General features: G+C 33.0%; 1 protein-coding gene across 2 annotated transcripts; it reads right to left on the minus strand.

The window, feature by feature from the left end:
* Positions 1 to 1,619: 1,619 nt before the first annotated feature.
* On the minus strand, positions 1,620 to 21,383 carry LOC136223265 (uncharacterized). Of its 2 annotated transcripts, none has more exons than XM_066011176.1 (28): positions 21,194 to 21,383; positions 20,371 to 20,798; positions 19,652 to 19,717; positions 17,968 to 18,085; positions 17,707 to 17,816; positions 17,488 to 17,583; positions 16,897 to 17,020; positions 13,950 to 14,017; positions 12,975 to 13,061; positions 12,656 to 12,808; positions 12,026 to 12,121; positions 11,848 to 11,907; positions 11,625 to 11,743; positions 11,439 to 11,526; positions 10,194 to 10,298; positions 10,014 to 10,115; positions 9,879 to 9,931; positions 9,679 to 9,742; positions 9,439 to 9,573; positions 9,000 to 9,112; positions 8,824 to 8,917; positions 7,683 to 7,902; positions 5,991 to 6,121; positions 4,977 to 5,123; positions 4,647 to 4,775; positions 3,715 to 3,813; positions 3,198 to 3,236; positions 1,620 to 2,299 (listed from the first exon to the last, which is right to left on the minus strand). In XM_066011176.1, exons 2-28 carry the CDS (start codon positions 20,770 to 20,772, stop codon positions 2,162 to 2,164), a joined length of 3,156 nt encoding a protein of 1,051 aa, XP_065867248.1. In that variant the 5' UTR covers positions 20,773 to 20,798; positions 21,194 to 21,383; the 3' UTR covers positions 1,620 to 2,161. The 2 variants fall into 2 exon arrangements, with proteins under 2 accessions (XP_065867248.1, XP_065867247.1); XM_066011175.1 differs by having other exon boundaries at positions 10,014 to 10,118; positions 21,194 to 21,382.
* Between the last annotated feature and the right edge of the window lie 5,428 nt (positions 21,384 to 26,811).

Raw genomic sequence — 26,811 nt, forward strand, 5'->3', positions numbered from 1 at the left:
CCACTATACAAGAGGTTTTTTATATAAAAAACAAAAGAGTGACAGACTTTAATAAATTAAAAATAATTAAAAAAACATCTGCCATAAATGCACAATTCATGGCTTCTCAGACGCCGTATATGGGTGTGTACTACAAACACCCCTATGTAGTACTTAAAAGCCATGCGTGGCTTCCAACTATCACTTTTTATTTGTTTTTTTTAATTTTCAATCCCTCCCTTTCTTTGTTACCTCTGCAGGAAACTTACCAACAAACTTGTAACACCCACTCTTACCAACAAACTTGTAACACCCACTAAACTTGCTCTTATATTTTGATAGAATTTCCTTGTAATGTGATAATCAAAGTCATCATTCACTTTTCAGCAAATCTTGACATCTATTGTCATTTTGTCAGGGAATGTCTCAGGAAAGGTTTCTAGTTACTATCTATATTCTTTCAAAAGCTCAATTGGGTGATCTGTTGCCAAAGTCTTTGACAATAGACAGATAACTCCTAATTTAGTCAGTCAATATGGGTGTATAGCAAATTCTGTTCTCATAGTATTTTACTGTATTATAATGCGTGTTGATGTGGCAAAGTAGTTTGTTAATGTATAACAAAATTAACATTTTACAATCAATCAATGAAAGAACAATTCATTTGTTCATTGAAGGAATTATATATCATGAGAAAATACAAATTAAATTCATTTCTTGTAACATGAGTTCAACTTCCTAATTCTTTTTCCTATTTTAAGAAAGAGTGCCTTTTATAAGGCAATTAAATCGTAAATAGACTCAAATTACATAATGTACAAATAATCTCTTGGATGCAGATAATACATAATTTTACCCGTATCACTCAAAATTACACATTCAGATATACAAATTAAATGATAAACAAATCAACAATAAATTTAACAAACCAAACCATAGATAAATTTGTTATTTCTACAGATTTAATAGACCATAAACAGATTTAATAGACCATAAACAAATTCAACATTCGAACAATGCATTTAGGTTAATAGTACCCTTCAAGGATACTTTTTTAATTTACCTTTCGGTCCCCAACATATTTATGTACAGTTGAACTTTATTTATGTGAAGTTTAGGTAATCACACTCGGATAGTACCAAATAGCCGTGAAAACTGTATCGAATTGCCATCCCGAATCATAAACCATAACCACAAGTACTTTAGGCAAACTGTTTCATCAATTGGCTAGGGAGCTAAATTACAATGAATCGAGCATATGTTCCATCCAAAAGTAAATGTTTAAAATATCTTAAAGTCACTTTAACTGTACACTCTACAACGTTATTCGCCAAAAAAAAATCAAGACGTCGGCATTTATATTTCAAAAAGGATAGAGAAACCAAAACAGGTATTTGAATCCTTCAACATAGGAAGGACAAAAGAACATCTCACCACCAGTTCGGCGCAGAAAACAGCGTCCAAGACTGGGAGTAATATTTGCCCATGCCAGCTATGTGAAACTTATTCTGCGACCCAGTCAAGAAGATAATATAAGAAGATAATACAAGGAAAACAATATATATATACACACACATACATATATATAAAACCTCACTGCTTACATGAAGGAAGATAACAATTTCAAAGGCTAAGGAAAGAGACTAAATTTTCATTCATTTCTTTCTATTATCAACAAATACAAAAGAATTATATTGGGGCTAATGTACAAAATACTGCTTCTGACCCACCTCTAAGGCACGAAACTCATGAATGATTTTTACATCTTTGTTCTAAAAAGAATTTATACTCTAAACATGAACCACACTAACCCCCACCAGTGGCTTCTACAAGCCATATGGTAACTTTCAACAGCGAAACCATCTAATTTCCTAGTTTCTTTCCTCGCGAAAAAGGAATCTTTTAGATAAGAGAAAAAGCGGAAATCTGTACACCAAAAAAGATAAAGAAAAAGAAAATCATACAACACCTTTCTCCATTGCAAACCTTCTCTCTCTAGAAATCTGCTTCTACTTGATTTTTGGCCAACAAACATAGAAACTATATCAAAAAGGTGTTTGTCTCTATTAGCAAGAGACTGCTTGTACAAGCCTAATCGATGGATGATGTTCGGGATCTTCAAACAAACATCATTTAAAATGCAGTCCCCAGAATGAGTAGCATCCAGGAAACAGACCTGATACTATTTGACTCGGAATTCATGCCTAAAAACAGTCAGATTCTGAGTAAATCTGTCTCGGTTCTTTGAGTCCAAGCTTCGAGTAACATCTGCCATCAGCTTGTCGAAGCAAAGGGAAAGCCGCTGATGTTGTTCCACAGGCTGCAATATAATGCAAAAAGTGTGACCGGATACACTAAAAATTAAAACACAAACATTTATTTGAGCATATGCATGACACCATTATATACTTCCGGTTTAATCCTAAATACAAAACCCTGGTATTTGGACAACAGAAAGTCAAACATGCAGACAAACCTATAATTTACAATTTCACCAGTGTTTGTCCGTTTATTTGCAAATCAGTCCCCGCAGAAAGAGTACTAAAGCATTTATATCTGCAGTGTTTTCCTATTCAGGGACCATTTGACTAAAAATTTGATTTTATGAAAAGAAAATATAGATTGATCCAAACTCCATATCCTTTTGTGTAGACAACTTGCAAAATATTTGTGTTCAAAAGTTTTAAGATTATAAAGCTTTTCCAATCACAATATGATTTAGGAGAAAAGTGTGCATGTAAGAGCCTTCATACTGATTCCAGTCAACATACGGAGAGATTAAATAAGACCACTCATGTTTTACACATTTACTTCAAACCCACATTTCACACCAGAAACCCAAACACAGTCATCAACTGGATTCAATTTACAAACTGGATTTATTTATTCTACATATAAGATCATTATCGAAGAGGGCGAGTCTTGGCGCAACGGTAAACGTTGTTGTCGTGTGACCAAGAGGTCACGGGTTCGAGTCTTAGGAGCGGCCTCTAGCCAAATAAATTGGCAGGGGAAGGCTTGCCCCCAGTACACCCTTGTGGTGGGACCCCTCCCCGGACCCTCGCTCAGCGGGGACGCGTAGTGCGACCGGGCCGCCCTTTTTTTTTTTTTATAAGATCATTATCGACTAAAACTTTTATCATTTATATTTGAGCTAATGTTCTGGTTTAGAGATCAGGTTTCCATCAGGAAGATTTCAAGGCGGAAAAATAGTTTACCTGTGAAGTCAGAATTTGAGCTTTCAAATCAGTGAACATCTGCAAGAAAATGGGAGTTCTCCATTATCATATTTTTACAGAAAAAAATGAACCCTATGATATGCAAATGGTTCAACAAATGAAGAAAAAATTAAAGTTATGAAGTAATTGAAACCAAATTAAATTACAAATTCTTATTAGTTTTTCCCAACAAATAGTGCTGGGATACACATTTATAAAATCACTAGTTGGCGAGAATCAAATCAAAATATGGGGAAAGAATAAAAAACCAGAACTTGGATTTGGTTCGATAACACCAAATACGAGCATTATTCTTGTAAAAGAAAGATTATATGGCGATAAGAGAATAAAAATTAACTTGCAAAGGCAAAAGTGGGAGAACAACTACTCATGCAGATAATGAGGATATTTCCAAGACCATAAATTAAGGTTAAAAGGTCAACCTGTTATATTATCATTTAGACCTTAAGACTAAGTTGTACATTTATCCCATTTTAGTTATATTTCACGGCTGTACCTGCTCACTGAGTAGAATTAAGCTAAGCATAGGCCTGCTTAGACTCCACTGGTTACCGCAATCCTCAAATAAAACGATTTCAAACAATGTCTTCAGTATCTGTAAATTGAAGGAAAAGAATTAACTACATAAATGCAAATTATGTATAACAATATTTCTACAAAAATTTAAATTTCAAAATCCTGATAGTACATATAAATTCTAAATCCACTCCCTTGTTTTCCATAGTGATTGGATGAAATTCGGTAATTCAAATGGAAAATGTGTAGCAAACAAATTACAAGCTAAAATTACTTGTTCCCAGCAAAGGCTGATAAACATAGCCTATAGTGCTAATTCCTTATTTTGTGAAGAAAGGTACACAAAAGGACTACGTGGCATTTTATATTTGAGACTCCATTTTTAACTGTTTTGCTGCAATACATAATAGTATCGATTGAAATACTTTTCAGATTGTTATTGCAGATTGGCTGAAAGCTCCCAACCATTAACTAGTCGCTAAAATCAACTGCAATACTCGTAAAAATGATCACGAGCATTAACAGCATTCCAAAAGTTGTTGGCACTGCCAGGATGGGTCCTTCATTCAACTGATAAAAGATTGACTTTAATCAAATGCAGTATACTGTTTCAGCTTATTGATATCTAATTATCAGATGCAAATTTTATATGGGATTAGTTAGGGGTCATTCATTCCTCTTTCCTCTTGAAAATATGATCCTTTGTATCCAGCAAAGACAACCATTTTTAACAACCATCACACATCATCAACAAATAAAACAGGAGACTTAAATGGTCATTTGACCACGAGCGTAGCTAATAGCAATTTTGGGGATCCAGATGAAAATTTTAAGAAAAAAGAAAGGTAATGTAAATCATGGATCAAGAACTAAAATTTTGAATTATGCAACAAAAATTCCAATATAGCTTACTTCTGGAAATAGATTGGAGCAATCTGCAATATGTCGTGCAAGATTAATTGCAGCAGGTGAAGTAGGTGCATCCCCCAATGTGATGTTGTTGAAATAAAAAGCAGCCAAATTATCAACAGCAGATGCACACTGGTATTACGTTCAGAAAATTTAGCTTCAGTACGAGGCATTGACAAGAAAAAACGATTATGAGACAGGTTATGTTCTAGAGAGAGAAACTGGTGACCAAGGATATTAATTTTTTAAAACAATATGTTTAAACTATCTCTAACGGGAGAATGACCGCTGTACCAAGTTGGTATAATTGATGATTATCTGAAGGAATCTTACCTGTGATGAGATACTTGTATCCAGTCCTTTAAGACCAGACTCTAGGGAACCAACAATATGCATGAAGGTATTTGTGTCCAGATTCAATATAAAAACAATATGACTACTGAATAGAACCTCCAAGAATGCAAAGTAAGCCTTTGTCAGCTGCACAAAATATGATTGCAACTATCATTAAAAGTTGAAAAACTAAGCAATAAGAATCATGTGACAAGCGAGATCAAAGAACAAGTGGCCAGTGCCAGTGCCAGTGGCAGACAATACAAAACAAGGAGATCCACAAAATCACAACTTAGAAAAAAAATAAGGCATTCATTCAAAATAGAGAAATTAAAGGTTTAACAACCATCAACAAGAACCAGTACAAGGTGGTCTGCTATCAATGCCCTTGGTATGCATTTCAATGATAACTATCAGCAAATCTAGCCCAGGGAAAGAGAACACTTTTAAGTCAAACACTTGGCATATTCAATAGCCATAACCATATGGTTTTGAATAATAAGAGATTAGAGTACAATTTTTAGAAAATTATAGACTTTGATGGTATTGTTTTGAAAAAGAAGAAAGTCGAATTAGATCGAAGTATTAAACCTTAATATTTTGCAATACAACTAGACCAACACCAAAAGATAGAAACAACAAGGTGGTCTGCTATCAATGCCTTTGGTATCCATTTCAAAGATAACTTTCTGCAAATTTAACGCAGGGAAAGAAAACACTATGATACTATCTAACTCGAACACTTTGGCATAGGTTCAACACTCATTAACCTACAGTCTTGATTTATAGAAGACCAAAATGCCAATTCAGTAAATCTATTGAGTTGAGCAATTGTTTTCAGAAAAGAAGACAGAGATTAGATCCAAGTATCAAATCTTAATATAGTAAAGCAACACGAAAAAGTAGTAGTAGTATATGATACACCAATATATCTCGAAAAAGAAAAAGAAAAAGAAAAAACCCCTTAAATAATCTAATCATGCTTCCAGCATGTAACCAAGAAGTAGACAGTACCTTCCGAAATGCCAATATATCTGCGAGAGGAATTGATAGTGTCATCTTTAGAGCAATATCAAGTGCATCAGCAAGAGCTCTATCCCCATATAATTCAAAAACACCAAAATTAACATAGTTTCCCGCAAGAGCTGCCAATAACCAATATAGATGAAAATTAGGTTATACTATGTAGTTTTTTTCTCCAAAAAACAGTTGAATAATTTTCCAGTCACCAAGACTAAGAACCAAACACAATAAACCATAATTTGGCATCATCTACCTATTTCACAGAACAAAAGAACAAAAGAACAAAATTAACATTTTCCTGCTAGAGCTTCCGATAATCAATAAAAATAAAACTCAGGCCATAAGTTGTTATCTCAATTACTACCATCTAGCTATTTCAGAGAAAAAGAACCCAAAAATATTGAGATAGATAATCACTAAAATGAGGAATAATATAGTAACAATCATCTTTCTTGGTTGATTTCGTGTTCTTGGACTAAAGAGGTCCTCCAAATAACAGCATCTCCATTCACGTTAATGGAGATACCTTCTAAAATCGTTTCCTCATGTTATAAGCAATTGCCATTAGAGGCAGAGGATCCCTGCCTGAATCCGATTGACAAAATAAATAAACACAATGATATGGAATTTTAACAGGAAATTTTCCATGCTAAGAACCACATAAGCAATAAATAAACTCTCACCTCATAAATAAAGAAAACAAAGAAAGTATCCAGAACCCAACTCATGACAGTTTTCATTAGACAACAGTATGCACCCACCATTTTACAACCTGACAATATAGGCTAATTTTCACAAACTAAATGACTAGGGGTATTTTTTTTTTTTTTTAAGTACTGACAAAACTGAAGGAACTGACACATGCACGACTCTTCCCAAAAAATGGCAAAAACCACTGACCAAAAGTTTATGCTGATGAATGTCTCTTCAAATCCAGCCATAGTCATCACTATCCAAAAATTATCCTTATCACCCACGAACCTCCATAACCACTTCCCAAGAAAGGCTTCATTAAATTCTACCCCACCTTTCCACAAAGCAAGAGAAATCATCCCCCATTCTATATGCTACGTTTTCTAAAACAATATTCCCCTCTCCTCCAAAGATACCTCTTTTGTGTGTCCACCTACAAACCATCAAAAGGTCTCCATTAGGTTTTCTTATGCATTTCTCTCAAGTTGCATTCTCTCAGAAGTTCCCTCATTTATATAAGAAATTCCCGTAAAAGCACAGTGCATTCAGGAGCACAAAATAGCTCTAAAAAGCATAAAAAGAGAATGAACTGCACTAGTATTTCCATCCTCTAAAGCAAAGAATTCATTGTGTACAGCTTGTATATCAAATCACCAAATGATTCAAGATTAAAGCCCAGTAGAAACTTATTTCCAAGAGAAGCTGCAGAGTCAAGTGAAGCAGCATAAATAAACACAGTAAAAGCAAGTGCAATAATACTTCTTACATTGTGCGAAAAAAAAAAAAAAAAAAAAACCTTTTTAATATACATTATTTAACCAATGAATGGACCTCAGAAATTTCTTAAACCACTTTCTTGAATTTTGATTATGCAAAAACAAAAGAATAAACAGCAAAATCTTAGCAAGCAAGCAGCACAAGGCAGCTTAACAACTATAATGCCTGGAAACAACCAGTTAGACTGAAGTAAACCACATTCAATCGTCTAACCTCGAGAGAGAATAGTTAAGCAAATCCATGTTCCTTTGTATTTGTAGGCATATATATCAGCAACATTTGGAAGAGCTAAAATCCTCGTCCCATAGGCTACAATAAGTTTGCTGACCTCTCGGAAAAGAAGAATGCCATTTGGAGAAGATGAATCAAAAGTTAATCGTTGGGCTTTGTTTAAGACAAATTCAGCCATGAATTTCAACAATGGGGTTGAAACCTACAGTGTTAAGAGTAAATTATGACAAGCATGGGAGTGCTTATAAATGAGCAATATTAAACAAAATCCAAAATAGATATATCTCTAGACAATATTACTTATTGCAAAAAAAAAAAATATACAACTTGCATAACAAAGATGTTCTGCGCAACTATAGTAATAAACAGCAAATGAAAATCAGAGATGGTGATACTTTAAAAAAAACACACAAACATGTTATTAAGAAGCAGATAAAAGCCAATTACAAACTTCAGAGAGGGAGCAAAACATTCTCCCGAGACAGAATTAGAAACTGCCAGTTCAGATAGAGCATGGGCAGTTCTATTTTCTGTTTTCGGAAAGAATAAAACAAAAACATCCAGAACAAGAACCATATTGCTAAAAATTAAGGCCAATGAGGGTTGGTCCGAGTGGTAAGGCACAGGTTTGAGGTTCGATTCCCCACTCCGTCAAAATTTAGCCCTTATTGGTAGGTAATCAGTAAATTCCACTGTAAATAATAGAACTAAGAACTAAGATGCCCTTCAGGCTCATGGTTATCAAATTTCAATTATTAGAGCTTTGCCAATCTACTAGGCTATTAGCTATGGAAAACATGACCTCCTCAATAGCTTAACCTTTGATCTTTTGACCAAGTTTAAGTTGATATGCTAGCCAGTAAAATGCATGTTTAGACTAACTTAGTTTTATCAAGTACATGCTGACCTAGAGAAAGTTCCCCTACTTGCAATATGAAAAAATTGTCATAAAAGATTTTCACGGAAGTATAACAGCCTAAATCAGTAGTGCACATAGTAGGGTTGTGTTCAAAATTACAAATAGATGGCGAACGCTTGGACCTTTTTTTTTGGTGGTCAATGAGCCTTTTATAGCTTATGAACCAAGAATCTCAAGAGTAAAAATAAAATAATATCTCCATACCTCTGGTGTATCTGCCCAGTGTGAGATGCCTTTCAATAGAACTGGTAAATGAGCAGGATATAGCCAATCAAATAGAAGGCTGAAAGTTCTGCGACTGGAAAATATTGAAAGGGGGCATAAGACTAGCAGTTATTTATCAGATTTATATGAAACTCAAATATCAGATATATGCTTACCTGTTCGTAGCCATGGCAATTCCTCTAAGATCTCTCATCAACCCAATTAGAGCATACTTCACAGCATCAGTCCGGAACATTTGCTCAGGCGTTGATTCCAAACTGATGAAAACCTAAGACACCAAAGACAATATCTCAATAACTAAGTTCACCCAAAAAGGAAACTTAAGAAACAATCAAAATCTGTAGTACATCCATGTAACCACAAAAGGCAAAGCATGATATGCTCCAGAGAAAACAGTACAATGAAACAGTAAGATATTAAAATGTCCCAAAGGACCAATAGTTTTATTTAATAAGTTTGCCAAAAAGAGCACCAAAGTTTTATAAGAACTACCCCAAGCAGAAAAGTAAATTTGAGACCGCGGCAATAAATTAGAAGTAACTCAATGAGATCCTAAAAGGGGGAGAGAGAGAGAGAGAGAGAGAGAGAGAGTACTTGCAATAGCGGTTCCATTGAAGCCTTGAATTTCACAGGGCTATCCTCCATAAATATTAACCAGCCAATAGTGTAATAAAATGTTGTTCTACTGCGGGAGCATCTATATTCTTCCAAAAACGGAAAGTGCTCTCTCTAAATTCAAGAGGAAAAAAGAACAAGTTATTGGTCATTCAAAATTTTCAGAAATAACTTGGTAGAAGAATAGAACACCAACAAATATTTTAGAAGCGAACTCACAGTATGGTTAGCGATTATAAATTTGATAGCATCCAACTTCAGAAGCAGCTTTCCAGTCATATAGCTGTAAATAACATTTAAAAAAAAAAAAAAGCAAGAAATCAAGTGATAATCAAGCAGGCAATCCCAAATAAAATATATTAATTAATCAAAAAGATACTTGGCTTCTTTTAGCAAAATAGGGAGGTAGCAGGACTAACCCAGATGCCAGTTCCAAAAACAAATTTAAAGTGTGGTCAATGACTTCCTCACTCTAGAATAAACACAAACAAAGATATATCATTACACCAACCACAATCATATATGGAATGCAGATCAATTAATAAAATAATCACCTGTGTATAGCACTTAAGATTAGTTGCAATCTTTCCAACAATCACATTCAACAATACCAAATGATCATGTAATCCAAGAAGCTCAGATAATCTGGCATACAACTGCTGTAATAGAAAGAGAAAGGCTTCAGGATATAAAGATAAGGTAATCACATACAGAAGAAACTGCAACTCCAATACCTTTGATGAGTGCACAGCCTGATCGCCTACATAAGATTTTCGAAAATGCTGAAAGAAGGTGAGAATTGCTCGATCAAGTCTTTGCTTACTCAGTTCGCCATATCTCTGTTAGATGTGAAGGGAATGTTTAAGAAAAATATGAAGAAGAAGAAGAAGAGTAAAGAACGTATTCTTATAATTACAATAAAGTCATTGGCTTTTAGGTGTTCTATAATTTTATAGCTTGACAGAATATAGTCAGGCAAATACCAGGAATTGACAAACTTATGCAGCATCAGATACAGTTGAAACAACATATCTAAGCTAGGAAAGTGGAAACTCTGGGATCACATATAGGCTTTCTTCATTGTTCTGTTAGTCTGCTCAAATGTATAGTATCACAAAAATAATTTTGTTCGACAGAGTCAGTTAATGGTTGGTCCAATATAGACGACTGTATTGCAACTGATTTCTAGAGACACGTCACTAAGATATATCACATATTGCTTCCTATGCACTTTCTAATCATAATGGTATTGATCAGTGTATTGCAAAGTTAACCAAAAAGTTCAGCCAGTGAGGGCCTTCAATTTTAAGTGCACAAGTGGGTAAAGCTTGATATTTGTTGCAACATCTCATTACTATCAGAGCACATATAGAGGCTATCAAGCTCTACCACTATTTTCCAAGGTATTCAAGTTCTAAAAGGTTGTGCTGGTAGGTTAAAGGAAGTCTTAAGATGGAAAAGTCAGGGTAAAGTCTTCTTGTAGAATGTATGCTCAAGAAAAGGAAAAAAGGAAAACAACTAGTTTGCGATCTCTTATTTGGATAAGTCAGGGCAGGGATCTGTGCATGTGTTTGTTAGATTGTGTTCTCTAAAGTTGGAAAAGTTAAGATAGGGGACGTCTTTCTAAGTTGCAGAAAGGAGGAAATTGAAGGTTTACATGGAGCCCCTTGTACAGCCACAACAGGTTAAGGGAACGCTAACAATGACTACTATGAAAAACTGTTAAAAAAGATGCAGGACATACATCTCTAGAAATACATGTAAAATCTTGTGTTCCTTGTGGGTAAAATACACAACCATAAAAGCTTGACCTGTAATCTCTCTGCATCCGGCTATGTCTAAGTGAACTACACAATAATTTTAATAAACCTACATAGTGATAAGTTAGATTCGTTCCTGGATCTCAAGCTGCTGGTAACCACACAAATAAGCTCATCCACATCCAAACATGTAATCTAACAAAATTATTGCTTATAAACCTGGCTATGTAGTCCACTGTCAGTGACATTTATCAATTGCAAAACACGAGCTGAAAGTTCTGCATCAAGAACTTCTTGAGACTCCGCACTGCACAAGGTACATGTATCAGACATTCTTTCCAGAGAAAGAAGAGTATCCAAATAGAAAATGGGGAAACTGGGAAGGAAAATAAAATGTAGAATTACCTACAGCCAGTAGATTGTTTGATTTTTAAAATAGCTGCAATAATATGAATAATCCAAGCAAGCTTTGCCTCAATAACAGAAAGTTCATTGCCGTCAGTGGTCTGTAGTCTTGCTCTTTCCTATGTGATCCATTTATAGAAAAGGATTGAAATTTATTTCATGCATTAACCAGTATGTAACTGACACTAAAAAAAGTACCCAAATCCATCCCAAAGAAACATACTGTGTATGATTGGAGAATCGGCTCCAGTATGTTTATTATATATAAACCACTCTTTTCATACTGCCAAAACATGTGTAGGAAAACATTAAGCCAATAACATTAGCAATCTTAAGAAAACCATAAATCTTCAGGTTATGTTATGAAACTAAGAAGCATAAGCAATATATAGCATCTGAACCTGGAATCTACAGAGATACGGAAAGCAATCTAACTGATCCTGAAGAAGTTCAACATTGTCTAACGGGTTGTCAGAAAGGTCATCCGGGAATCCAGCCTTCAGAACACAGAAAAGTAAACGAACGTTGTTTAATGGGAAATGGAAGATAAAAATAATCTATATCAAAAAGGCCAAGCAACAATAAGTCCATTTGTCTTTTTTTCTTCTTGCAATTTTATCCAGAACTTGTAACTTGGTAATTTTATCTTTATTACAAAAGGTAACTGCAAATTTTATCCAAATGTAAATTAGTTATATGTTCAAGTATAAAAGAAGGCATAATCTTTTGAACATCCTCCCTGCTGTGAACTTTTACAGAGGAAAATTTAAAAAAACAAAAAAAAAAAGTTTAATTACAATATGTACAAAAGTTCATGTTAGCCAACCCCAAATCATTTCGGGACTAGGGCTTTGTTGTTGTTGGAAAAAGAAAAAAAGAACTTCTTACTGAATTTCTAAGAAATCATGATGGTTGGATAAAATAGCAACTAATTATTGAATTCTGAAAAAATGTGAAAATAAAAGGTCTTGTTGCAAAAAGCGTAAAAAGGTTTCGACATTTTGCTTCATTGTGCCTAAGAAAAAACATACCTGCACAGAGTTAAACCTAGATGTAATAAACCCTTCAGTAATTTTGGGCACAAATTCATCAAGCAAACTTGGTGCATCACCCTTCAGATATGGTACTGATGTCACTAATCTGGACCACAGCCCCAAAAGGTAGTATACACTGCTGCTGGCCCACTGATAAAAACATAGGCATAATCAGCATTTCAAATCAGACTGCATTGCTTATCCTCAATATATACTTTATAATTGAACATGCACACAAATCCAGAAAATTGGAAATAAATTGATTATCATCAATTCTCTGAGGAAAAAAAAATTGAAGTAATCAAGATTAGTCAACCTGCCAAGATTGCAAGGACTTTAAAGTGAACTCTGCTACCAACTGTATCCAATCACCATACCCTTCCACATTCACAAGCTCTGACAACTGCAACACAGTTCCACATATAGAAAGACATAAAAACATGCCAACGGCTAATAAGCAAATAAATCATCAACTAACAGAAAATTTACAAGAATGCAAAACACCACTGCACTGAAGCAATTAAAAAGAAATAGACAAAGCTTTCAGACCAGGGGAAAAAAGTAGCATAAACAACCGTGAGGTATTGGGAAAAAGATAAAGAGTTTTAGATTTTCAAATATATCGCCTGCTGGAGTCTTTAACCATTGTATGAAAAGGCGGCAACAAGTAAAATGATTGCACAAGAATTCACATGTGCAATTAATTCTAAATTAAGTTATTAGACACAATAGTTATCCTACTATGTGGTAGTACACTGTTGTCAAATCAAAAAACAATATGTCGACCAGTGTATGCACAAATTTTACTAAATTCAAAACCATGAGGTTGTTACTACTAGATTCACTTTCAATTGGCATCTTGATGTACATATAGATTTTAAGTAATAAATGAAAGTATGCTTAGGCTTCTGGGACAGCTAGTTGGCTGCTAGTAGGGTCTCTAGGTTTGCTTAATTGTAGGTGTAATTTAGGGATAACCTTGTATATATGCGTGTATTGATCTTAAGTAAATTATATTATGTATTCTCTTAAACTATATTGTATCCCATGCATTTCCTTTTCTTTCTATTTACATGGTATTTTATAGTATATATATAAGCTTGCACAAACGTGGAAATTAAAGCTATGTGGCAGTACGCTGCTGTCAAATGAAAACCAATATGTAGACCAGCATGTGTATGCACAAATTTTACTAAATTCAAAACCATGAGGTTTTTACTACTAGATTCACTTTCAATTGACATCTTCATGTACGTACAGATCTCATGTAAAAGAATTCCAAACAGTTTACCTGGTAGTTCACTCTGAATCGTCCTAGAAGACGACAATACTCATGATAATTATCATGATCAGCAAGACCTGATTCACAGTCCACATATAATCAGTTATTCAGAAGATAAATTAATATAGATCACAAGAGACAATATACACAAAGTCAAACACACCCATGCAGGACTTACTGTCACATATGTGCAAAAGAAGAAGGATTAAAATAGCTCTTTACCATCCTTAGCTGTCATTCTATCTATTTAGTGAATTGCTGTAATTCCTATTCTTATTCAAGGTAGGTTGTATTTCCTTTTCTTATTTAAGGTAGGTTAGAATTATTAGAGTGATTTAAGGTAGATTATATTTCCTATTCTTATTTAAGGTAGGTTAGAATTAATAGGGTGATTTAAGGTAAGTTGGAATTATTAGGGCCATGAATTTAGGAGACTGGCTATATTTTCCTTTTCCCATTTTTCCTATTTAAGAGAATCGTACTGTACCAATTCATTATGCAATTGATTAATGAAATCTTTATTTCTTTCTTCTTAATTCTCTCTCTATTCTCTCTATTCTCTGTTTATCTCGATCTCTCTCTAACCTTCTCTCTTCTTTCTCTACTCTTCTCTTCTCCTAAGATCTTTTCTGCCCTAATCTTACTGTCAGAAATCCCTAATCCCTCTTTCTATTGCCTACCAGTTGTTTGATGTAATGCCTGAGAACAAAGAAGAGGAAACCTTGCAAACCACCCTCCAACTGTTTGATGAAATGCCACAAAAGAAAATAGAATTGGAAGGTCTCTATTTGCAAGGAAAAACTGAACATGTGCTAGAGCAGCCTTGGCTAAGGATGCAGACCACTGCTGTAATTGTTAATCAAGGACAGTTTGAAGCCTTTAAACCTCAAAAGGAGAAGGTAAATCCCAGCCTTACAGATTCTTATGTGATTAATAGTTTGAAACCTGAAAATAAATCTGAACCAAATTCATATCAACCCATAGAAATCTATAATCATCCTAAATTTCAGGACATCCATCTCAAGGATGTGATTGAGGCTCCTAAGACAAATCCTACATTTAGATCTCCCCTAGCTCCAAAGCAACGGCACCAAACTAACCATTCCTACCCCAAAACCTCTGCTGAATTAAATCCAACACCTGTAACAACTCAGAAACCTAACCCTACATTCACACCTCCATTAACTACTTCAACTTACACCCAAAACACCCCAATCAAACTGCAACTTCTGCCTGAAACCAATTCGATATCAGTGGCCAACCCGAAAAGTCCAGACACTATACTATTTGGAGCAAATGTGAGTCCATCGGCTGGCCAAACAATTGGGCTTCCTTACTCTCATAGTTATGCTCTTATTGGTTCTTCCTTGCCAAGGAGTACGACTCCTAATGCTCAACTTGATGCTAAGGCTCTGAGCCCTTGCACTACTTCCATTAGACAAGGGAGACCTTATGTTTCTGAGAAAGGAGGTTTTAATGACTCAAAATTAATCACGGGTGTTTCCTTTGGCATGAACGAGTCTATAGACTTATCAGCTGTTTTAATTGGCATGAATTTGTCAATAAATGACATTATTGATGAGAATTTTCTTCTACTGACATTTGGAAGAGTTCAGTCTGTTGCTAGAGTGAAGATGAAGTGGCCTGAAGCAACTAAAGAACGATGGCGACAGAGAAATTGTGGATTTTCTGCATTCATAAATCGAGCTGAAGGACAAATAGCAAAAGATGAAATGCAAGGAGATGTGGTAGCTTATCAACCATATGCATTGGAAAGAATGAAATTCCTATGGAGTGTTGATGCTCACAAGTATGAACCAATAAGATGGCTCACTAAGGATGGTCTGTTTCCGTCACAGTCACAAAGCCCTTTCAAGTTCACTGATCTCCATATTTTGACATTCTTGGGGACAAGAATGCTCTAAAGGGAGAAGTATTGTCACATATATGCAAAAGAAGAAGGATTAAAATAGCTCTTTACCATCCTTAGTTGTCATTCTATCTATTTAGTGAATTGCTGTAATTCCTATTCTTATTTAAGGTAGGTTGTATTTCCTTTTCTTATTTAAGGTAGGTTAGAATTATTAGAGTGATTTAAGGTAGATTATATTTCCTATTCTTATTTAAGGTAGGTTAGAATTAATAGGGTGATTTAAGGTAAGTTAGAATTATTAGGGCCATGAATTAGGAGACTAGCTATATTTTCCTTTTCCCATTTTTCCTATTTAAGAGAATCGTACTGTACCAATTCATTATGCAATTGATTAATGAAATCTTTATTTCTTTCTTCTGAATTCTCTCTTTTCTCTGTTTATCTTGATCTCTCTCTAACCTTCTCTCTTCTTTCTCTATTCTTCTCTTCTCCTAAGATCTTTTCTGCCCTAATCTTACCAATTTTAAGACCATTAACATATAAAATGTTGTAGCATTCTGCATATACCAATGCCACTCTCCAAAGAAGCAGTACCAAAATTGATAATATGCACTTCAGATTCATAGCTAAAGAAGCAGTACCAATGCCACTCCAATGCCACTCTCTAAAGAAGTGGTACAAAAGTTGATAATAAGGACCAGTATGGATAGTTGAATAGTTGAATTTGAATTAAAATCATGATTTTAATATGAAGTGCATATTATCAAATTTGAATTAAAATCATGATTTGAATTAAAATCATGATAATACGGACCAGTATGGATAGTTGAATAGTTGATAATCAGATTCATATGCACTTCATGATTTTAATAAGGACCAGTATGGATAGTTGAATTTGAATTAAAATCATCCGACAACAATCCTTCAATTTCGACCACAAATGCTCATATAAGCAAAATAGTTGACTATGATGAACAAATTTATCAAACAAACCCACAAAAACGCAAGACAATTGTTTTGAGCAAAAATAATATCCGAATGCTATACAAGAAGAAAATAGAATAAAGTAACAGCTAACAGCACCTTGTCCTGTTTGCAGGATTTCTTTGGTTCCTGTCATTAAATGTGCCAAGAACTTGGAACGGGAAACATCATTTGTAAACAAAGAACGTCGAACAGATGCTAATCGGACCAAGCACTCCAAGGCCTAGAAATCAAGGGAATAAGAATCCTTAAAAATGAAAATCCGAAGTGGAAAATGACAAATAGACTTGCATTTTGGAGAAAGGAAAGATTGTGAGTTGACATAAAGGTCTATGAATTAATTTTCTAACTCTTAACAAAAAACAACCTTGAAATAATATGAAGTAGAACAAACCTCCGTTGCACAATTAACATGTCTAGAAGAACAAAAAAAATGGTTCAACAAGGATCAGGCATATGCTCACTGAAAGCATACACTTGAGAATAAAGGGAGCATGAACCAATTTGTGTACAATATTATGAAGAAATAATCACAAATACATCATTCTGTGAATCTGAACAATATCGCGTTATCATCAACTCATATAATTAATTATCACAAAACTTTATGAGATTTTATTTTAGCATCGTTCACTTATGTAAACAATAATAGTGATCAATCCAAGATAAGACAATCGAGTCTCAACAAACCTCCTTCGAAAGGGGAGCTGTTGCAATAGCATAGTAATCAAAAAATATCTGCAAAGTTGATGGATCCTCCAAAACTGACCTCCAAGATGATGGAATCTGTAGAATTATAAACATATTTGTCGCAATAAAAAAAAATCCAACACTTTTTGTAGGTCATCCTAACAGTTGAAAATTATAAACAAAACATGTCCATAGATTTCAAAAGCAGAATATCAGTACCTGAACAGTACCAAACTCTTCTGAACTCTCATCAATCGATGTCCCAACGAAGTCAAAAGATAAGCATTTTAGTGAAAGAGAAAGTGCCAACTCTTGCAATCTACTTGCAACTGTGCCCACAACATGCAAACAACAAACCGCCAATCAAAACCAGAGAAGGAAAGACTACTAACAGAACTATACAGCAAAGGGGACAAAGGTGAGACTAGAGATGGTAGAAAGGGAAGTGGGAGAAGGAAAGAGATAGCACGCAAAGAATACCATCATTTTTTAATTGACACAGGGAGGTCAAAGATATTTGGAATATTTGAAAAAGCGACTGATCCCTGAAGTTGCAGGCTACCCTACGATGGTGCGTGGACGGCAATCCTGCATTAGGCTGAGAAATTAAACATATCCAAATGTCAGCAAGCACTTAGACTAATAGCATCAGCAAAGATTAGAAGTCAAAATGACAATATATGAGGATTTGAATTCTATTGAAATTCAGCATTATACAAAATATGAAAAATTGACTTTCATTACGATCTCAAAGATGGACTGAATGAATTGCTAGTAACTATTTGTACGGCCAGGAAAACTGAACACTGTCAGTAAGTAAGCACAATATACAGTGTGTTGAAATATATAGGTACTTGAACCGACCGACAGATTACTGAAAGTGTTGCACAGTATTCAAATTTTAAACTCATCCAAGCATTGAATAGCCCCTGAGACTCTAATTATTGCATGTCATGGAACTGTTTGAAACACCCCCACACGCGAATGCCCACTGGGCTTGAAGCGTGCACAACACAGGCCCATATTACAATGTCATGTAACCGTTTTAACCAAAAGCTTAAGCTGGTAGTTAAAGGTCCACTTCATATTAATATATGACAATGCACAAAGCAATACACACTACATAAAATCGCCAAAAGGCACATCAAATTGACATGATTGATGTAAGGAGGTGTTTGGTTTGAATGTTGGAATCGGAATCGGAATAAGGCGGAATCAGAATCGGAATGACTATTCATTTATTCTGTTTGGTTCAATTTGGAATCGGAGTCTAATTCCCTTTGAACCTGTTTGGTTCTCTAATCATCGGAAATCAAAATATAATATTTATTAAATAATTATTATTATTATTATTATTATTATTATAACTTCAATCATTTTTTTTAAATCGAATAAAGCCAACATCAAATTTCATATATAATCATATGTATAGAAGGATTTAAATTTTTTTTTATTTTTTTTTTAGAAAATTTAAAATGAAATTTTGATTAAAAAAAATTAAAGGACTACTTATGGACTATATTATATTATAGTATTTATTAGTATGAAAGCCTTTACGGCTTTATATACATGAAGAAAAGCTATGGATCCATATTTAAGGTATATTTAATTGAGTTATGTCAAGTGACGTTGGAAAAAAAAAAGATTTAATGCATCCAAAAAAAGAAGAAGATGGATTGTTAAAAAAAATAAAAAGATGGACGTGGGTTTAGTGATGTGAGGATCAGTTAGGTGATAAATCAATGAGGGAGGGAATGAAAGTTGATTGATGAGGTATGAGGGAGGAATCACTCATTCCCATATTTATGGGAAAGTGAATCCCATTACTAATAAATATTAACTAACCAAACATTAACAAAGGGAAAAAACCATTCCCATTCCCATTTCATACATTCATTGCCATCAACCAAACACCCCCTAAGCTTTCTGAGGCAACATGTAGTAGCTAAGCTGAATGAAGTTATGTCAATAAGAGTCAAAGGCACATCAGAATTACTATGCAGTTGCCAGTTGTTAGTAGATAAATGAAGTTCTTCATTTTAGAAAACAGACAATCATACAAGAGATATCAAGAAAAGAAATCGCATCTCTGCTTTACAGAAAGACAGCATCACATATCTCTGTATCTACTTTTAGAAGTTCTTTACAAAATTCATAGACCCACCTGATTCATCTCAGATACAAGTTGGTTCAGTATCTTCAAACCAATGGCATAGTGTTCTGACGTAGCCTGCTTAAATGAAAAACATAAGAATACTAAAGAAGATTAGACTTGTAATGTACAATTATCTGAAGACTAATGCATCGCAAAAATGAGAATATCAGTAATAATAATCCGACTGCATCTGCTCAATTCAAATTGGTTAAGTAGCTAAAACATGGTATCCTCTTTAACCACCTCAATGTTTCCTATTTGGGATAAGGTACCAAAATAGGCCTATGGTTTTTGGAGAAGAATCAATTTAGGCTCCACGTACAAAATAGCACCAATATAGGCTTAACGTTTAAAAAAGATACCAATTTAGGCCTCAATAACGGAACGAGACACATCATTGATATTACTCCAACATGGTAACTTAAGGTAAAATAGTATCGGAATTCAGGTTTGGTTGAGTCGAAGATATGTCAATTAAGACTCCAATACATTATTATTTGCAACAAGTAGTAAAGAAAAAGGCCAAGAATCACTTAACACGCATAAGATAGACACTTAGCGTCCAACTTTAGAAAGAAACAAAAACAAAACACTATTTACAGAAACGAAGTAAAATTTATATCCTCCATTCTGCTAGAGCACTAAGACGAAAAATATCAAATAAAAGGAAAACAACAATGTACATCTCAATTCGTCTAATGCCAGATAGCCAATGCCAGAATCATCACCTGACTCAAGAAGTTTGTAGACTCCTTAACCACATCTCTAAATCTTTCATCATCAAACCATCCAAACTTGGTAACTCGACACAAAAGCTGAATAAGAGATGCGATGACAAAAGGCTGCAACTCGGGTCCTCTGGTAGCCAAATAATTAACAAGATAATTCCTGATATCAAGACGGAGCTGCAATGACAGGCTATGTTCCGTAACTTGCTTCAACAGACTAGAACTGGCAAGCATCAATGCATAAGGAGTCAATGCATTATCGAGAATGTATTGACATTGTGAAATATAATCGGTGTTCGTCGAGAAGCATTTCAAAGTGTTCTCGGCAATAGCCCTCTCCGCTGAGTCCTGCGAGTTATATAGCCTCTCGCACATTGCTTCTAACTGTGCTAAACTCTCCATCGAAGCTCCTCCACTCCAACCTGAAACTAACCATCACAAAACAAATCACTTGATCAAAACACAACTCCTTTCATTTTACCAAGGAAATTTTAAACAAAAGTATAATCACAAATTAACAGTAAATTTTCAAGGCCTTAAAAGAATCAATCAAAGCCAAAAGACATAACGCATGTAAAATCACGGCAATGTAGAAGCCCTCCAGAGCAATTCCAGGTGGAAAAAATCGCGTAACAACAAAAAAATCTCAAAAGTCGTACAAAGTTAGAAAGTAGAAATGATCGAGCAAACAAAACTGAAACCAAAGAGATGATCGAACACTCGCTAGAATCAGTAGAAAAAAAAACGATTTCCAACAGAGAAGAACAGAAACACACAACAGATAACAGAAATACATATACAAAGAAGTAGAGAAAAGTAGTACCTGTGGATCTGAGATCTAAAAACTGAGGATTAATCAACTAAAAATCGAGGAAACGATAGATAACATCGAAGAGAAATGCGACTTTTCCTTTCTTCTATTTTCCCTTTTGATTATTATTATTCACAGTGAGGCTGAGAGAGGAGAGACTACAATACTGAGCAAAGTGCGTATGTTCTTGTTCTTTATGTTTTCCACGAGTCGGTGAATTTTCAGTGGGGTTATAGAGTATATTTTACCTTGTTTTCTTTTTTTTACGCGATATTTTACCTTTCTTTCTAGCCGTTCGATCGGATTACTTTGTGGTGCCACGTCAGAAATTTGTGAATTCCAGTCTGGCAGGTACGTCATAAATTTATTTACTTATTCACTTGTACTAGAATTTCGGCAAAAACGCATTTTGCAGTAATTAATTACATTTATTTTTTTTATTTTTGTTAGAGATAAGATACCAAAATAGGTCTATGGTTGTTAGAGAAGTATCAATTTAGACTCCACGTACAAAATAGTACCAATATAGGTTTAATGTATAAAAGATAGTACCAATTTAGGCATCGATAACAGAGCGATACACGTTATTGTTACTCTGTTAAGTTCTGTCAATTATACGTAGATGGATAAATCAGAACTTAACGGAGTAATATTAACGACGTGTCCAATCCGTTATCGAGACCTAAATTGGTACCATTTTTTAAATGTTAGGCATATATTGATGTTATTTTGTACGTGAAGCCTAAATTGATGGGTCCTGATATTTAGAGCCATAATGGCTGTAAATAAGAACCTTAAAATGCTCATTATCAGTGCTATTTTTGTTTTTCAATACCTAAAATTTGTTGATACTTTAATATTTAAATATTTAAATACATTTATCATAATATATTGTTATATTTCCAATACAATTAATTCTCTTTTTTATTGAAAATATAAGAAAACACATGGATAATTAATGCTTATATACAACCCTTAGGGTTGTATATATCATTTGCCTAAATTGATACTTCTCCAAAAACCATATGTCTATTTCGGTACTTTATCCCTTTTTTATGCTTAACTAGGTGTTTGTTAACTAGGTGTTTGTTTGCTACTTTTCATGTTCATATTTACCTTTTCACTTCAAAAAATAAACTTTTAGATGTTTGTTTAGTGATTTCTTGTTTACTTTTAATATTTGAAAAGTAGTTTTTTATTAAAGCGAAGAATCTCTGTTTTTTAGAAAATTAGTAAATAATAGGTAAAACAAACGGCCCTAAATTACCGTTAGATTTGTCACACTCCTACCACATCATTTTCATCTGTGTATATGACCAATAATACAATATCACAATGTATTGTAAAAATAAAATAACATTAGATAATTGATTTTATTTTTTGTTTGTTAATGTAAAATATATTAATTTATTAACTAAATTTACAACATGATATTAGATTATTAGCTCGGTATATAGATCACGTAGTGTACATGCATATACTATTAATTTCTTCGCATGTTAGGATTCACGATATTTACTATTTTATGTATCGGTTGAAGTTAAATATTTTACTATATTTATATAGTGTTTGATGAAATAAAATTATAGTAAGAAATAGATATGAAAATCCTTAAAAAATGAAATAGAAATGAGAATGGTTGATTTTGTTTTATAACGTCAATAAAGTTATATTTAGCTTTTTGCTATTCAAATTTTGTCACTTTTCTTTCATATTATTATTTTGTAATATTTTCATTTGTACATATGACTAATAATTTAATATCACAATGTATTATTGTAAATAAAAAAAAATAACATTACGTAATTAATTTTATTTTTTAGTTGTTAATGTAAAATATATTAAATTATTAACTAAATGCAGGGGCGGAGCTAGGGTGGTAACCGGACGGGATGCATTTTTCATTCCGTTCCTTATATTTTGGTGACGGTTTCGGAGAATTCTCAAAGATAAATTCGGGGATTTTTTTATCTCACACTGTCCCGCACAGATCGTCACGAGTAATGGGGAATCTCCATCACCCAAAAAATTAAATTACCCTAATTATATTTCCAATTATTGTTCTCACATGCATTTGTTGAATACAAATGATGATTGTGAAGTCGTATTGAACCAACACATATTAAAAGGGATGAACTATACACAAGTGTTGAAGATATAGATAAAAGTATCGTATAACTATAAGGTATTGTATGCATCAATTAGCAAGTTATATTTGGACCATACTAATCAATCTTAATGCCAATTATTGCTCTAAATATATTGGATGTTGATTAATTTAACAGCATTCATATTATTATTTCTCATTTTCATATATGATTTGGACTTACTTTATATTAATAGTAAGAAAGTAAAGGATAAAACAAATAATTAGGGCAATAATGTAACTATAGGAACTAAAATCTACTAAAACATGAATTAGTATTAACCGTATTAATTAATATTGCATATAGCTTGATTATGGTTGTTAAATATTCCATTTTATTTTTTTATTTAAATATTTCTAGTTTTGTAATATATATATATATATATATAACCTATATTGAACCAATGTATATTAAAAGGCATGAACCATACAGAAGTGATATTTTTAGTTTTTTCTACCATTGGATGAGCTTACTTTGTCAAAGTTCATCACCATCCAATGGTGGAAAAAACAAAGTAATGCTTACTTTGTTAAAAACAAAGTAAGCATAGCCTAACTCAGATATTGATACAAGTAGTGTATAATTATAAGAGGGTGTCTTCTATGCTTACTTTGTTTTTGACAAAGTAATCTTTACTTTGTTTTTTCTATTTTTGGATAAACTTACTTTGTCAAAGTTCACCACCATCCAATGGTGGAAAAAACAAAGTAAGACTTACTTTGTCAAAAATAAAGTAAGCATAGTCTAACCCCATGGCAAGTTATATCTAGACCATACTAAATTAATATTTAATGTCAATTATTGCTCTAAATATATTGGATGATGATTAATTTAACAACATTCATATTATTTTTTCCATTTTTCATGTATGATTTGGACTTACTTTATATTGCATGTGATTTGATTATAGTTGTTAAATATTCTGTTTTATTTTGTTTATTTAAATATATCTATATATATATATATATATAAGACTATAATAAGGGATTTTCTTACATTTTATTTTAAAGGAGTAATAGACTTACTCTGATTATCAAACATTATCATACTTTAATTAATTAAAATCTTAAGCAATTCTCATTTCTCTCATAATTTAATTAAACAAAGTTTAGTTAATTAAAATCATAAACAATTTCCATCTATCTCTTCTTCTTCTCACGTCTATCCCTCTCTAATTACCAAAAATCATCATAATTTAATTAATTAAAATCCTAAATAATTCATATCTCTCTCGCTCCTATTCAGTTAAACAAAATTTAATTAATTAAAATCCTAAACAATTCTCATTTCTCTCTCATTCTTCTCACGCCTCTCTCTCTAATTACCAAATATCATCCTAATTTAATTAATTAAAGTCCTAAACAATTTCCATCTCTCTATCATAATTTAATTAAACAAAATTTAATTAATTAAAATCCTAAATAATTCACATCTTTCTTTCCTTTTTTTCTCACGTCTCTCTCTCATTCTATGATTCACAGTCTCTATCTCCCTCCTTCATTGAAGTCTGATTCATAGTTTATTCCAATTCTTATTATTCTTTGTGTTTGCTTCTTCGTGCTTGAGAATACATATGTGATAGAGAAGAGAAACAGTCAATAAGACATCTCAAATCTATTCATTCCAATTCTTCACCTTCTTCGTGCTTGCTTTAAGATCTTTAATTTTATTTTACAAAGAATAAAAATGATTATTTTATTTGTCTAATTTTTTCAGCTCCAATTATAGATTGTGGGATGCTAATAAAAGCCACAATTTAACAGATGCTAATAGAATTGGACTAAATTATGGAATACAGATGTGAAGGAGAAGAGCAACAGTCAATAAGCTAAATAATTATGAGCTGAATAATTATCTAACATGTTGAAAAATAATGTCGACTACATACACAAGTCACCAAGTGATCTATGCTCAACTTCGGAAAAAGTATACTATAAACTGCCTGTAACAAAAATTGCATGTAAGATGGCAATTTAATTTAGAAGGCATGGCATATGGAAAACATATCAATATTTGCACAATGAAGGAAAATTCAATTCAAGGAAGAGATACGAGAGAGAGAGAAAAACCCCTTGACATATTAATCTCAAATTAGCATGTTATGAACATAGAAATCCGACAATACCATAAAGTAAAGAAGTTGATAATGAAAAGTCCAGTCAAATCGATTTCCATAAAAAAAATATTAGCTGTCTCAATTGCAGATATATTTAGATACATCCACATATTTATTCATGAAACTTAATAATATACAAAGACCAATATCTATATTTAAATTTTGTATATGGAATTGAAAATAGAGTTTAATACTTATTGCACGCATTGAAGCATGTTTGTTTTTTAATGCTAAACAAATGACATGCGCACATGCCTCATGTGCATCAACTTAGCCTGACACTTTGTAAGGTCCGTAAAAAAATAAAAAAAATAAAAAAATATATATATATATAAAAATTATAAGCATTAATTAAGTCTATGCATTCACTTATATATTAATATCAATTGCACTATAGTTTATAAATATTTATATAATTTACTCAGTTAGAGGTTATTTTAGAGAGCAGTTATTAATTAAGGAGTGGGTACTATTTTAAATCCTATCCTATCCCTTTTTTTCCTAGCTATAAATACTATAAGAAAAAGGAAAACCTAATTGCTTTGAAAGTTTTTTTTACGGCAGCCGTTTCTCTTCCACATACACCATCTCTTTTTCCCTTCTGCAAATCTTTTACAGAACTCTCGATATCTCAAGAAATCTACAGGTACTGATTATTAATTATCCACTTTATCATAATTGTTTTGTTTTCCATAAAAAAAAGGAGAATGATTTGACATATTAATTAGGGCTCTAGGATTGTAGGGTACAAATATAGGTTTTTGTTTTCAATTAATGCTAGTGCAGCAATGATACCTATCATACACTTTCTCCTAACCATTTACAGTATCATTCTTTTAATCGATGAAGTTTTAGGGGTTATAAATAAATATTTTTCCTTGTACTAGATTTCCAAGACTAATTTCTTTTTTTTATTATTTTGGAATCCGTATATATATACAAATTTCAATTGTTGATTTGATAACTTCCCCACTCAAAATAAATTTCCAATTTCTAAGTTCCAAGCATATATTGTATTTTGTCCTTATATAATATATAAATAGGTAATGAGCTTATTTTGTTTCTTTCCAATTTTTCTTTATATATTATTATATAAAGCCCTCTAATAACAAGTAAGTTAATTAAATAAAGAATATTGTACTTGTACTTGCTTACTTAACATTTTTAAGTAATCAGTTAATGAGTTTATTTTATAAATATTATTAATAGGAGGTGAGGATCCAGCGGAAGGTAGATCGGAAGGAACCGCTTAGTTAGACCTTCTATTAGTGTTAGAGGTGAGTAGTTAATTAAATATACAGTACCTATGATTGTATGTTTGTTGCTATATTTGGCTTGGTGTAATAATTGCTTATTGATTTGATTTA

Source organism: Euphorbia lathyris, chromosome 3 (genome assembly GCF_963576675.1).
Source record: "Euphorbia lathyris chromosome 3, ddEupLath1.1, whole genome shotgun sequence".
Classification (NCBI taxonomy): domain Eukaryota; kingdom Viridiplantae; phylum Streptophyta; class Magnoliopsida; order Malpighiales; family Euphorbiaceae; genus Euphorbia; species Euphorbia lathyris.